Here is a 15,757-nt window from a genome sequence, read left to right on the forward strand (position 1 = left end):
AAGTGCATTTGTCAAATCTGAGCAGTTGACATTGGTACCTAACTATTAAATAAACTCCAAACTTGATTTCGATTTTGCCACATTTTCCATTAATATCCTCTTTTTGCTCTAGAACCCCAATCCAGACTCCCAGTCCGGGCTCCCACAGTGCATTCAGTTGTTACATTTCCCCACTCTCCTCTGGCCTGTGACAGTTTCTTAGTCTTCCTTGTTTTTCATGACCTTGGCAGTTTTGAGGAGTACCTATCCCACCTGGGCGCATGGGAATTAAGCTCCATCTTCTGCAAGGGGGAAGTATCTGCATACACTATTTAAAGTTCTGCATGGAAGATTTGTTTCTTCCCATTTATGTATTCAGTCATTTATTTATATCAATATGAATGCATGGATATTTATTTTATACTTTGGATTATAATCCAATACAGTGTTATTTGTTTTGTTGCTGAATTGGCTCCAGCTTTGGAAGCTCCTTCAGGTTGGTTCCTGTGTCCTTTGACACCCCCCCCCCCCATTCTTTTGTTTTTGAGCATTTCCTTACTTTCTGGTACTTTAAGATGCTCCAGGTTCATTTTTTGTTTTTTTCTGCCCCAGCCCTAGAATTAGTCATTTTTCAAGGAGCCCCCTCTGTACTTCTCCAGGGTTTTTTTAAAAATCCAGGCCCTTGGACTTCATGCTGGACCTAGGGGATACATCTCTGGGCAAAATCTAGGTACAGGCATTTTAATAAGTTCCCATGTTGGTTATCATTACGCTGCAGTAAGCTTGTTGTGTGATCCTTGGTAGACAGGTAAACAAAATAGGTCAGATGTTAGGAATATTCTGGGGGTCCATGTGAATGGCTCCCAGAATCAGAGTTGGAAAAGATTTTAGGGGTCTTTTTTTAAGGTAATTTATTCATTCATTTACCCTTTCATGGATTCAAACAGAAGTTATGCGGCCCACAGTCCTGCTACTGTGGAACTGACAGTGGAGGGGAGAGAATTACTAAAACTAAGTCAACCAGCAGACACATGTTACTGCAGCGATTTATTTGGAGTACCCCAAAATGAGAGGTTATTTGCTCTTAGCTTGAACTCAGAGAACACATAACTAGAAACATCACTTTGTTTCTTTAAAGAAAAGCATTAGGGGGTTCTGTCTCCTTTTCAAGACTAAAAAAACCAATGTGTACTCCTAAATGTCAGTGCCCAGGCTGCGTGCAGAGCAAGTCCTCTCCAGAACAAGAAAGGCAAATGTGGACTTGGGGACTGGCTAGGGTCCTACCACCATGGTAGCGTCTTCTGTTTCCTTTCCGTTCTTTCCCCCCAGACATGGAAACTACAAACTTGACAGTTTGGAAACCAAAACCCTTTATATCCCATTGTTGTTTAACACTCAAAGACATGGAGAGCAAAGGAAAGAGGCTTAGTAAGAAGAAGGAAGGATATAAAATATTTGCTTACCAAATATTTTGCTTACCAAGTTTTAAACACAGATTACTGTGTAATCATTTAGTAGGTGAAGATCTTTCTCATTCTGTCAGAAATGTAGTAGTTCACTGCTTCCGGAATCAGCACTGTTCTTGCCTTCTGAGAAGAGAGCTGGGAAGGTTGCATTTTCCTGTCCAGCATCGTGGGAGCTGGATGGATAGCATGGAAGCTGAGGCTGTGCAGGTGGCATGGTCTGGCTGCTCTGCAAATGCCTTTGGGGACTGGGGGGTACACATGTGCTAAGCATGGAATCAGAGGATGACTTGGATTTCCATCTGTGGAAACAGACCACTGACGCTGTCCCATTCTCTCCCCAGCTTCTTCCTGGAGAAGAATATGTTTGTTTTCTTCTTGAACATCCTGCGGCAGAAATCAGGCCGCTATGTGTGCGTTCAGCTGTTGCAGACCTTGAACATCCTCTTTGAGAATATCAGTCACGAGACCTCACTTTGTAAGGACAATCCTTGACACCTGCCTCTGCACTGCTGAGAGTTGGCCGCGTGTAATTTGGCATGGTTTTTGTGTTGTTTTTCAAATGTCTGTGTTTGCCATATATCTTAGTGTACTTGGGCTGCTGTGACAAAGTATCCCAGACTGGGTGGCTTAGACAACAGAAATTTATTTTCTGGAGGCTGGAAATCCAAGATGTGCCTTCAATGTTGGTTTCTGGTGAGGTCTCTCTTCCTGGTTTGCAGATCGCTGTCTTTTCATTGTGTCCTCATATGATCTTTCTTTGTGCACACACTGCAAGTTCTGGTGTCTCTTCCTTTTCTTTCCTTTTTTGTTAATCCTCACTTGAGGATTTTTTCCATTGATTTTTTTAGAAAGAGTGGTAGGGAAATGGAGAGAGAGAGAGAGACATCAATGTTTCACACACACCCAACTGGGCCAGGAATTGAACCTGCAACCCAGGTACGGACCCTTGACCAGGAATCGAACCTTCAATCCTTCAGTGTGTGGGCTGACACTCTAACCACTGTACAACACTGGCCAGGGCTGTCTCTTTTCTTATAAGGATACCAGTCTTATTGGATTAGGGCCCTCTCCTATGACCTCATTTAGCCTTAATCACCTCCTTAAGGCCCTATCTCCAAAACAGTCACATTGGGGGTTAAGGCTTCAACATAGGGATTTTGAGGACACATTTCAGTCCATAACATCATGTTTATCCCTGCTTGGTGGTGCTTTGAATGGCTAAGAGAGCGTCTGTTGCTGAGTGATTCTGGGGCATTGGCATTTCTTGTTTATAATTTATTACTAATGAGTTGGAGTCTATCAGCCAATAGAATAAGCATTGGAAGCAGCCGGGGAGGAAGAACTCAGCCAAAGCATGCAGGGCGTGGGCTTTGGCACCTCCCCGACTGACACCTGTGTGACTCAGAGCTTTTTCCCTGCCCTCACTAAGCCCCTGGTCTTCATCTAAACAACCTCCCCTGAGAGGCAGATGCTGTCGCTGCCCTCATTTAATGCTCAGAGAGTTTGAGTCACTGGCCCAGGTGACAGCTCTAGCAAGGCCAAAATTGAGAAGAGGTTCAGTCCAGGTGAGTTAGCTCCATGGTTCTTAGTTGGGGGTGATTGTGCTCCCAGCAGACATTTGTCAATGTCCAGAGACACTCTTCGTTGTAAAGATGGTGGAGGTTGGGGACTGTGTGCTGCTACTGGAATCTCATGGGTGGAGACCAGGGGTTCGACTAAACATCTTACAAAGCACAGGACAACCCCACAGCAAAAGAACTTTATAGTCCAAAATGTCAGCAGTGCTGAGGGTGAGAAACCCTGTTAGCTCCTAGTCCTCCATGCTTGACTACTACCTGTATTATTCCAAGGTGACCACACCAAGCCCTAGGCCCTACCCATAGTAACTAAGGAAAAGAAGACAAGTGACTGAATGTCTACATCAGAGGCAGGTTCTAGGTCCCCAATATAGGTTTGAAAATTGCCCTAACCGGTTTGGCTCAGTGGATAGTGCATTGGCCCGCAGACTGAAAGGTCCCAGGTTTGATTCCAGTCAAGGGCATGTACCTTGGTTGCGGGCACATACCCAGTGGGAGGTGTGCAGGAGGCAGCTGATCGATGTTTCTCTCCCATCGACGTTTCTAACTCTCTATCCCTCTCCTTTCCTCTCTGTAAAAAATCAATAAAATATATTAAAAAAAAAAAAAGAAAGAAAGAAAATAGTTTTTGTTGGGTAGAAGGAGGTAGTGATGGTGTCATTGGCATTCCTTTGGGGAAGGAGGAAGAGGTATGGAAGAGCAATTGAATGGTGACTCTCAGAAGCGACCACTAGATGGTGCTACTGCTTCAAGATGAATGTGAGTTGTCTCTCCCTAAGTCAGTGGTTCTCAACCTTCTGGCCCTTTAAATACAGTTCCTCATGGTGTGACCCAACCATAAAATTATTTTCGTTGCTACTTCATAACTGTAATGTTGCTACTGTTATGAATCGTAGTGTAAATATCTGATATGCAGGATGGTCTTAGGCGACCCCCGTGAAAGAGTTGTTCGACTGCCAAAGGGGTCGAGACCCACAGGTTCTCAACTTTTGTTAAACTGGACATGAATTGTGTGGTTTCTGAGAGTTCCGAGAGGGCAAGACCCAGCTCGGTGGTGCAGGCCCTGGGCTCAGACCCAACTAGGCCCCAGGCTGGTTCTGCCATAAATTCCCCCAGTGTGCTCCGGGGAGTGAACTCTCCAAGCTGCAGTGGAAATTATCCTAGTTACTGAACCTGTGGGTCGCGACCCCTGAAAATTCATCCTGCATGTCAGATATTTACATTACTATTCATAACAGTAGCAAAATTACAGTTATGAAGTAGCAACGAAAATAATTTTATGGTTGGGGGTCACCACAACATGAGGAACTGTATTAAAGGGTCGAGGCATTAGGAAGGTTGAGAACCGCTGTTCCTAGTACTTGGGAAAGGGAGTGGCTTGAGGATTAAGTTTGATAGTGTGTTTTCAGAGCATAGTACTGGGTCTGGCAGATAGATGGAAGTGTCTGGAAGGGTTGGTTTTATTATGAAATCTAGCATTCCCTCCAAATGTCTGTTCTGTGGTGACCCTTTCTAAGCCCGGGCTACTCATTAAAGATAGGAGTTGGGACAATTAAAATTCTGGGGTTCCTGGATTAGATAACTTTTCATGTACTGTGTCTAAAAAGGGTGCCCTGCTATAAGAAACCCAGGCAGATGCCACTAGCTTTAGGGGAAATTCACCAGAGTACTTATAAGCCTGCCAAAATGGAGAAGTCACTTACTTTGTATAGAACTTGGATTTATGTGGGTAAGAAGATAGATGACTTTTGCTTTTATTTTTATTTTCTAATTATGGAAAGAAAATGTCATTATTATAAAGCAACAACCAAAAAAAAAAAAAATCAACTATTACAGCCTAGCCAGTGTGGCTCAGTGGTTGAGGGTCACGGTTCAATTCCTGGTCAGGTCACATGCCTGAGTTGTAGGCTTGATCCCCAGTGGGGGGCATGCAGGAAGCAGCCAGCCAATTGATGATTCTCTCTCATCATTGATGTTTCTATCTCTCTCCCTCTCCCTTCCTCTCTCTGAAATCAATAAAAACATATATATTTTAAAAAATCAAACATTACAAAATATAGAAAGCAATAGTTCTGTAGAATCTCACCCTACAGTTCAGTCAGATACCATTTTGCTGTTTGTTTTACTTTTCCCTAACCTACCAGTTATCTTAGACCTTCTGATTGCCTGTTCATGCAACCTTACATAGTTTAGTTCAAGAGCTGCATTTGCTGGGCCATAACTTATTTAACTTGACCATGGGCATTTAGGTGTTTTCCGGATTTTCACTATTACAAGCAGCCATATCACAAGGGCACCTGTTGGCTGCTGATTTTGGTGACCTAAGTGACAGAAGGCTGAGAGACTGAGATTACTTATAGACTCCTGGGTTTATTATGAAAGGATACCACAGAAAGTCAGCCCCACAGTGAGGGGGTAGGAGAAAAATTCCAGCCGAATAATAGAGGCCCTTCCGCTGCCCCCAGGGTGGTCCCCACCACCCACAGAGTCATTTTGTGGAGGCCCTGGAAAAGTCCCTGCTGTAATGATTGGAGCATGTGGCTTTTCCACCTTGAGAATGCAGCCCAGAGGCTCACGTTGCAAGGCTGAAGCTACCAGCATTGGTGTCTGCACCTCTGGTGGCCCGGAAGCCACTAACCAGTCACAACGAAGCTCACCATGACATCTCAACTGTCCCTTCTCCTGCCAGCTCATTTGTCCCCATCTATAGCCAGAATGACAGAATGAAAAAGAAGCACTCTGGCCATTAGTATCACCTGGACTGCTTGTCAAGCTTCTAGGCAGGTAGATTGCAAACTGTTCAAAGCATGGAATACTTTGCAAAAGGAAAAAAAAGAATGAACTCTTACCACTAGGTGCAGCAACATGGATAATTCTCAGATATGATGAAAGATGCCAGACAAGAAGCGTGCATATTGTGATTCCATATCTATGAAGTTCAAGAACAGGCAAAGCCAGTTAATGATGGAAGTCAGACTAGGGGTTGTCTTTAGAGAGGGGGTAATGACTGGACAAGGTCATGGGGAGCCTTCTGGGGAGCTGGACATATGCTATGTCTGGTCTGGGTGGTGCTTATGGTGTCTATATTTGCAAAAATTCATCAAGCTAGACAGACACCTAAGATTTGTGAAGTGTATATATGTATCAGTTCACAGGTACATGTACTTAACATTCCTATATATGTGCATTTCCACATATATCAAGCCGTACAGTCAAGATTTGTGGAATGTGTACCTCATTTTTAAACACAGATTCTTGGGCCCTCATCCCAGACACTGCCTCCTCTCTTGGAGCAGATGCCAATATCTACCTCAGTTATTGTTCTGATCAAGAAATTTTGAAAACCATTCTAAGATTACAGACTTCATGGCCTGTCTGTGAGCCAGAATACCCATTGTGTATTGAGTGCAGTGGCTTTTCTGGAGAGCTGGCTTCTGAGGAGGACCCAGCTGTGGCCCCTGCCATAGCCCCTGCCATAGCCTCTGCCATAGCCTCTCATGGCCCTGGGCTCCTGGCTGGCCCTTTATATTGTGTTTGGTGATTCCAAATAGTCATTTCAGTAATTCTTTGGCCTAAGTTATGTATCTCTTTGGCACCAAATAACTTAATGGTTTATTTTCGATTCACCCAAGAGCAACTGTTCAGTCCTGGGAATATGGTGGTAGAGACTATGAATCTCCAAATGAAATAATAAGTAATGGCAGCTAACATTATTGAGTGCTTACTTTGTGTCTCTCACTGTTCTTAGTGATTTCTGTGTATTATCTTTAATTCTCAGAACAGCCCCGTGAGGAAGGCATTGTTATTTTAGCTTTCAAACAAGAAGACTGGGGAGTGGTGAGGGTAAGTGGTTTGCTCAAGGTCACCCAGCTAGGATGTGGCAGAGGCAGTGCGGACCCAAGTCCATGTTTAACCCAGTGTCTCACACACGAGATGGTGGGAAGCCCTGTGGGGTTTCTTAACGCGGAGTCCCGGGCCTACCCCCAGAGATGTGAGTGGGGTCAGGAATGGGCCCAGGATCCAGCATGTCTGACTAGCTCCAGGTGATGCCGTGCTGCTGCTCCGAGGACCACACTCTGAATCACTCCACTCTCCTGTCTTGTGTGTCTGCCTGTAGGTGCAGGTGTTGATGGTGCTCTGCCTTTAACCATTTGTGGGGAAGCAGCTGGGGTGGTGCAGAGCTCACAAGCTGGCAGTCCAGAGGACAGACAGGATACAGCAGAGCCTGCTTTGAAGGGTGGCTGGTGAGGACTTAGAGGAGGGCCCAATGCCAAGGTCATGAACTAGGGGCCCATAGGCCACAGCTGGTCTACAGACTTATGTTTTCAGGCCAGCACAGCTTTAAAAACTAGCCAGTCTAGTGGCCAACATTGCAAATTCAGGAGATGCAGCATTAAAATCTGTGTTACCCAGCTTCCTTTGCATCATGGGAAGCTCTCACCATGCTGAACCTGCATTTCTGAAGGGGCCAGGGACAGGGAGCTTCGAGGGAGTAGCCGTTCTTCCGTTGGCCCCGGTGCCTCCAGGCCCTCATCATTGTTGACCCCCATTAGTGATGATATTAACACAGGCTTTGACATGGGACCTTGCTTCCAGTTCCATTTCTGTTTCTTGGGGCAAATTAATCAACCTCTCTGAGCTTTTTTTTTTTTTTACTCATCTGCAAAATGGGAAGAATGAGGCCTACTCTGCAGTATCGTTGTGACAGTTATAGTGTAAAGCATTCAGCCTAGTGCTAGGCATGTAGTGGAGGTTATGAAAAGCTATAAAAACTATATAGGGAGAAAAAAACCATGTGTGTGAGGCCCTTTGTGGCATTCAGGAATGATGGGGTGACTTTTGGTGGCAAAATGGGGAAACTTTTTATATAATACAGTGCTTTTTACCCTCATCCGTGGGTTGATTGTGAAATGCCCACGCACCAACTCATTTGTCCCACTCCCAGCTCGGTGTTGAGTTGTGCCAGCAATGAAGAAAATGTTCAAGGGTTCTTTTCTGCTTGGTGTGGGAGGGTGGGGTACCCCGGGCTTTTCTCTGGCATTGCTTTTGAACTTTCTGGTGACTATGCATAGTGGCTGATTTCTTTGTGGCTAAAGGTTAAGCTGCTCCCTGTTAGCTTGTTTAACCCCACCCACCCAGAAGGTTGACTGGTTTGTGTATATTCATATGGTCATCTGCTTGTTACCTTTCTCTACTTGTCTATCCTCCAGCACGAATTAACCTGTTCTTTTGTTTTGTTTTTCTCCCTCTAGATTATTTGCTCTCTAATAATTATGTAAATTCTATCATTGTACATAAGTTTGACTTTTCCGATGAAGAGATTATGGCATATTATATATCGTTCCTGAAAACACTTTCATTAAAACTCAACAACCACACTGTCCATTTTTTTTACAATGAGGTAAGTGACTGCCGGGGAGGTGCATTTGGATGCAAAGCCAGCTGGTCAGAGCAGCACCTTCTGTCCGGGTGGCCTCCTGTCTGTTTACAAAGCACTTATGTGCTTGTTCTTTCTGATTTTCATAGCAACACTGCTTGGCCTTGGCATGCTTACTTTTTTTAATTTAATAAGTTACCTTTCCATTTCTTATATAAAATTCAATTATTGCAAACTGAGAGCGGTATACCTGGCAGGGAGAAGTGCGTGGAAGTTTATTTGGGGGTCGTGTTACCCTGGGGGGAAAACAGGAAGTCCAGTCAGACCCACTTTCACCACTTCCCTGCTGTGTGACCTTAGAGAAGTCCCAGTGCTCTAAGCCTCAGTTTCTTCCTCTAAGAGATGGGGATGGTAATATATCCCTTGTAGGGTTTTTACAGGGATTGAATTAAATGAGATGATGCCCACAAAGCACCTAATATGTACCTGGCTCCCTAAAGTCATAGCTATTCTTTTAAAGGTATATAGATTTTTTTTATTGATTTCAGAGAGAGAGCGAGAGAGAAACATCAATATGAGAGAGAATCACCGACCAGCTGCCTCCTGTACGCTCCCTACTTGGGAATCGAGCCCGCAACCCGGTCATGTACCCTGACTGGGAATCTAATCATCATCTCCTGGTTCATAGGTTGATGCTCAACCACTGAGCCACACCAGCCGTGTGTTATTGCTATCCTTTAGAAGTTAACATCCCTAGTAATCCTTGGGAGAATTACTACACATTTAAATAAATAAATTGCTATTGTTCCCACAATTAAAAGTAGCTTGAACAATAAAGCCAGTTTATCTTATACCAAAAGTTACAGATGCCAGCTGTCCTGAGGCTGGTCCATCCTGTGGCTAACCCAGCCGTGGGCAAACTACGGCCCTCGGGCCGGATCCGGCCCGTTTGAAATGAATAAAACTAAAAAAAAAAAAAAGACCGTACCCTTTTATGTAATGATGCTTACTTTGAATTTATATTAGTTCACACAAACACTCCATCCATGCTTTTGTTCCTGCCCTCCGGTCCAGTTTAAGAACCCATTGTGGCCCTCGAGTCAAAAAGTTTGCCCACCCCTGGGCTAACCCCTTCATCAAGGACCAGGCTTTTCCATCTTCCTGCTCTGCTGACCATACAGTTGGCATCTTTCGTCAGGCATGGCCCTCATGATCTCAGTACGGCTGCAGCAGCTCCAAACCTCACATGCTCACATGCCACTGCTGAAAAGCCTGATGAGATCACTTTCCTTTTTGGTTTCTTTAACTTCCAAAAACCTTCTTTCCCAGAAGCCTCCCAGCAGACTTCCTCTCATGTCTCTCTGGTCAGAATTGTGTCACATTTATCACACAGTATGTCTAGAATTTGGGAGTGGCCTGGCAGAGCATTTCTGGCTTGATATCTCGTGACGCGGCATCATCTGAAGGCTGGATTAGGGTTGGAATTTCTGTTTCCCAGGTGGCTTGCTCATATGGCTGGCCAGTTGGTGCTGGCTTCCCCTAGAATGAATGATCCAAGAGACCAAGGCAAGCTGGAATACATTTTATGACCCAGCCTCAGAGGCCACACACCATCACTTTTGCCTTATTCTTTAGGCCACAAAGAGAGCCTGATTCAGTGTAGGAGAGGACGACAGAAGTGTGTGGATACAGGAGGTGAGGATCATTGGGCCATCTTGGAGGCCAGCTATCACACAACCACTTGCTGTTTGCATGGCAGGTGTCTTCTGATCGGTGGTTACATATGCTGTGAAGCCTCGAATCTAAAATCAGATCATAGTCCCAAACATATCCTTTGAGTTTGAGCAGAGTCCATCTAGCTATTTCCATATGATGCAGCAACAGTGGCCTGAACCTTGGTTTTGTTTGTCTGGATTGGTAGTGGGGAAGAGCTGGCTGCAAAGGGAAGAATACTAGCTGCCAATCACAAAAAACTGTGGCAATTTGAAAAATCAACATTGTGTGGCCTTGCCACATAGTAGGTGCTCAATAAACATGTTTAGAGACCACTTAGATGACATTAGCATTTTCTGAGGGGCTCTTCCAGGTGGAAGAAAACCCACCTGCTAAGTTCAGATCAGAGAGAGAAACACTATCCCTCCACTCAGGTGCACCTGGGCTTCTGTGCATCCAGCTAAGAGGGCAGGACGCTGGGATTCTGGGGCCAGAGTGATGCTTCTGGAAGAAGATCCTGCTGGTCACCAGAGGAGTGGTGGGAGCCTCACTGTTGAGGTGGGCTTGGTTTCCTCTTTCATGTGGGCCAGTACAGTTGCTACCAAATTGTTAAGTGCACACTTGACTTCGGGTGCTCAAAGTCGTGTTTTCTTAATAGACAGTGGTGGTGGCTGGAGGTGGCCTCGTCCCCACTCCCTTACTGCCATGAGTGCTCCTCGGCTCTGGAGCCTGTGGGAAAACTGGCCAGGAGACGGCAGCCGAGTACGCCAGCTTTCTCTTCTAGGCCCTCTTCAGGGGAGTTTTGTGGTTCTGAACTGTTTGTCTGTTCTGATGATCCCTTTTTAATGACAGACTATTCCTAAGACCCTCCTCCACCATGATATTGTATACACTTTTAGTATTTCCAAATGGAGGAATATATAATAGGCAAGAGAGATTCTGGATGTAGTAAAACTTGACATTTGCTTTTTTTTTTTTTTAGCAGCATCTAATAATAACCAGCATTACTACTGAGTACTTATTAGGTATCAGGTGCTGGAGTTAGCATTGTGTTGGAAGTAACCTCATTTATTCCTGGCAGTTATGAAGTGGGAATTATTATCCCCATTTTCTAGATGAAGAAATAGAGGCTTAGAAATATTACATCACACAGCTAAGAAGTGGTAGGACAGATCATTAGCCTGGGTCTGGACTGTTTTCTATTCCATGATCTCCCTTCTCCATTCCTTCCGACATTCCCCATTGGGAGTGAACCACCGGCTTAACGTCCATGTTGGTAATATTTTTGGGGGGTCTTTGACTGATGTCTGTGATAGGATTCAGAAAGCTGGGGTGGGGGCAGGCCTGTCTTATGGGTTTGTAACTCCTTTTTGGTACTTCTTTTGTTTTAGCACACTAATGACTTTGCCCTGTACACAGAAGCCATCAAATTTTTCAATCACCCTGAAAGCATGGTTAGAATTGCTGTAAGAACCATCACGTTGAACGTCTACAAAGGTAAGTTTTCCTTAAGATTTCTGCCTTGCAGCTAGTGCTCCCTCTCAGGAGCTCATTTACTGTAGCTGTGGGTGCTTGTCTCACAAAGGGCTTGTAGGCATTGGACATTTAGCTGGCCCCTTACAGGAATTTTGTACCACTGTCTTTTCCCTGCATACTCAGTTTTGTCCCTTATTCCAGTGTCATGTAAGTTATCTTAGTGCTAACACAGAAGTAGTAGTGTTCTAAGAGAGGCACATGTGGGACTTGGCGTGGTCATGTGATAATTAGATAAAGCAGAGTTATCTTTTAAATGTTAGATTTAAATTTTTCTGTTTTGGCCTATAAAATATCTTCCAGGGGGTATGTTATCTTTAAATCATGTATAAAAGCATTTCACATCATGAACAGCAGGGGGCAATATTGTATTCTCAGCCTGTTGCAAAGCCCTCCTTTCTTTCAAGATGAACTTAATACCCAAATCATTGCCTCCTGGAGAAAGGCTACCACAGCTCCCTGCCCACACCAGCACCAAGGCTGGCTGCACACAAATCCCCTCTCCCTCCCCCACCTGGAATTGACCCTCAGGGTAATACCTTCTGGTTAGTTTCCCTGTAATCACCACACTGAAGCTGGGACTGTTTCTCAGGGACCAAAGGGCTTTGGCCTTCACAAATTCACATGTTGTTACTTGAGATGACCCCTAATTGGGAGGGGCAAGAGCTCCTCAGGGACTCACTCCAGCCTAGCTCTGGGATTGTGTTAAACTGAAGAGCCTTTCTAAGAGCTCAGTGGGGCCTATCCAGAGGTTGAAATCTGAGGGCCTGGTTAGATGAATCCAGTCCTCAGACAATTTTTAATTGGCTTAGATATTTTTTGAAAAATTATATCGTTGTCAGTATTTTTTTTTAATCCTCACCCGAGGATATTTTTTCCATTGATTTTCAGACACAGTTAAAAGGAGGGGTGGGAGGGGAGGGGCGGGAGAGAGAGAAACATTGAATGTGAGAGAGACACATCGATTGGTTGCCTCCTGTATGGGCCTTGACTGGGGCCGGGGATCAAACCTGCAACCCAGATACATGCCCTGTGACCCTTCAGTGCATATTGAACCTGTGACCCTTCGGTGTGTAGGCCGACACTCTAACCATTGAGCACACCAGCCAGGACTATAGTTGCCAGTATTTAAAAATTAGAAGATCTTGGGTAATAATCTGGATTTTGGACTTAAAAATGCAGATTTGGCTATTCTGGGCTCACAGTCCTGCAGGATGGTGGTGAACCTGTGCTGAGGAGCAGTTGCCCCCTTTGCAATTATGCTCCCCAGTTCACTGGCCAGGCCTGCTGGCTTCACTCACTGAGTCGTCTGCCAGCCTGGCTTCTGAGTTTGCGACCTGCTCCAGGCTGCAATTCTGCTGCCTCCTGTTACCTGTTTTCTCTTGTTCTCTTCTAACCTGTGTCTTTTAGTTTAGATGCCTCCTGCCCTAGCTCTCTCCCTCTGAGCAGCTGTCTCACCATCCCAGTTCCTAACCCTGTTAACCGTTGTCTGTTTTTTGCCTTTCCTTCAATGACGAGTCCCGTGTTCCTTATTCCAGTGTCATGTAAGTTATTAACCTCTGATTTTTCGCTTTCTTAACTTATCATTACATGTATACACAGGAAACTTGCTTAAGAATGTAGCTTTCATTGTAGTCTAGCTAAACACACCACTGATAAGTAGGCTTTCTAATGCACTATTAAAGTTGAACTCAATTAATTAATTTTATTAATCATAAAAATAGCATAAGAACTGCCTTGATAAGTATAGTTTTATGAATAAAATAACCATTTTCAAGTATTTTCAGGGAAAACAGAAAAGATTCAGATAATAGTAGCTGACTTTTTTTATTATGGTTTCTTTTTTTTTAAATCTCCCCCAAGTTATTTTTGGTAGCTTGACTCTTTTTTTCTCTTCTTTTGTGAATTTTCCCAGTGGATAACCAGGCCATGCTACATTATATCAGAGATAAAACTGCTGTCCCTTACTTCTCCAATTTGGTCTGGTTCATCGGGAGCCACGTGATCGAACTTGATAACTGTGTGCAGACTGATGAGGAGTAAGTGACCTCGTGGGGTACTTGTTAGGTAGACAGAGTGATTAGGGGAGAATTTCCTTTTTATCGAGGAAAAATAAACATTAGAACAAAACTTACTCGCTTATGTGTAGGCATGATATGGACTTACATACTCTGAAAGGTTCCACCCACCTATCTACTTTTTATAATAGTGGGAAACTGGAGACAACTCAGATACCTTCCAGAGAGAATGAGGGTTAGTAAATTCAGTACACCTGTAGATGGGGTGATAGGCGGCTGGTAAAAAGACGAAAGTGATCTGTCAGCTGGTGAATGAGTAAACAAAATATATTTGCATACAATGGAATAGTATTCGGCCATAAAAAGGAATGAAGCGCTCATACGTGCTGCACCATGGATGAACCTGAAATGCATTGTGCTCAGTGAAAGAAGCCAGACACAAAGGACCACGTATTATATGATTGCATTTATATGAAATGTCCAGAATAGGCAAATCCATAGAGACAGAGAGTAGATTAGTGTTCTGTAGGACTGGAGGGGGGGCGGTTATGGGGGAAATGGGAAGTAACTGGCTCTAAGTATAGGTCTTTTTTGAGGGGAAGGGATAAAAAAGTTCTAAAATTGATTGTGATGACGCTTAGATAACTCTACAAATACACTATACCCATTAAATTTTGTGATTTAAATGGGCAAATTTTACAGTATGTGAATTATATCTCAATATATCTGTGGGGTTTACTTTTGTTTTTGTCTTTTTAAAAAGATGAAGATGGTAATTTGGGCCCTAGAGTAATGAATAGAAATTTCCAGAGAAAGATTTCTCCAACCGGCACTCTTGGTCTCTTGAACTAACTAATTTTCTGTTGTGGGGCTGTCCTGTGCATTGTAAACTGTTCAGCAGCATCCGTGACCTTTACCCACTAGATGCCAGTAGCACTCCTTTTGCAGTTGTGACAATGAAACATGCCTCCAGACATTGCCAAATGTCTCCTTTAAGATTGCCGTCAGTTGAGAACCACTGTCCCAGAGTGACAGCTTTGCACAGACTTGTGATAGTCACACCCAGAAGGGCTCAGGATGATAAAGGGACTCTGGAAGGAGGTTCCCTAGGGGGAGGGGACTAGAGAGAGAGCATATTAGATCTCATGTTGACAAAGAAGCAAGAAGGGGTGGGAGCGGCCTGGGAGAGGTCAATGGGGGGAAAAGGTGACATATGTAATACTTTAAACAATAAAGAATTTAAATTAAAATTTAAAAAAAAAGCAAGGAAAGGTAGATGGCAAATCTGATGGAGCAATTTCATATGGATTTGAGCAGGTGTAGATATGAAACATAAGGAGGCAGTTAACTCCAGAGAGAAGAACAGGTTATACAAGAAAGGACATGAACCCCTAGTCCTCTGTTTGTCTCTGCAGTGAATGGCTATGATAATGTCAACATCAGTTGTTAATGACTATTGGGGGGAAGGAGTGGAAGGAGCACAGAGGGTTCTGTCATAACATAATACATAACATAATGCGGCTCAGTCACAAAATAGAGGTTCTCGCCGATTTTACCACAGAAACAACTAAAAGTTAAAAACCACCTCCTGTGGAGAGTGGGCAGGGGTGGGGGAGGTTGGTCCAGGAGCTGCTATTTTTTTTTTCTTATCAGCTTATCAGTACTATTTGATTTTTAAACTCATCTGCATATATTGCTATGATAAGAGTTTTTTAAAGTAAAGGTTTAAAAAGTAAAGTGCATTAGATATCCTGTGGGAGAAAAATTTCCACAGTATCTTAAGTGGGGTAAAGCTTGTGAAAGGTGTATGAATGTTCTAGGTCTCAGGTGGGTTGTGGTCCATAGGTACTCATTACACCAGTGGTTCTCAACCTTCTGGCCCTTTAAATACAGTTCCTCATGTTGTGACCCAACCATAAAATTATTTTCGTTGCTACTTCATAACTGTAATGTTGCTATTGTTATGAATCGTAATGTAAATGTCTGATATGCAGGATGGTCTTAGGCGACCCCTGTGAAAGGGTCGTTCGACCGCCAATGGGGTCGCGACCCACAGGTTGAGAACCACTGCATTACACGATTAGGCTTTACAAC

General features: G+C 44.0%; 1 protein-coding gene across 13 annotated transcripts in view; it reads left to right on the plus strand.

The window, feature by feature from the left end:
* The window catches only part of CLEC16A (C-type lectin domain containing 16A), a 222,268-nt gene that overhangs the window by 16,052 nt on the left and 190,459 nt on the right, over nt 1-15,757 (plus strand). For 7 of the 13 annotated variants that reach the window (XM_023760228.1, XM_023760226.1, XM_023760229.1 and 4 more), the window contains exons 3-7: nt 1,787-1,920; nt 8,275-8,423; nt 11,504-11,609; nt 11,790-11,795; nt 13,561-13,684. In XM_023760228.1, coding sequence (XP_023615996.1) covers nt 1,787-1,920; nt 8,275-8,423; nt 11,504-11,609; nt 11,790-11,795; nt 13,561-13,684 — 519 coding nt within the window. Of the gene's footprint in view, nt 1-1,786; nt 1,921-8,274; nt 8,424-10,595; nt 10,671-11,503; nt 11,610-11,789; nt 11,796-12,809; nt 13,190-13,560; nt 13,685-15,757 lie in introns of those variants that run through there. The other 6 variants (XM_023760227.1, XM_006096343.3, XM_023760234.1 and 3 more) reach the window with 5 other exon arrangements.

The sequence above is a fragment of the Myotis lucifugus genome, unplaced genomic scaffold, assembly GCF_000147115.1.
Source record: "Myotis lucifugus unplaced genomic scaffold, Myoluc2.0 scaffold_176, whole genome shotgun sequence".
Classification (NCBI taxonomy): Eukaryota; Metazoa; Chordata; class Mammalia; order Chiroptera; family Vespertilionidae; genus Myotis; species Myotis lucifugus.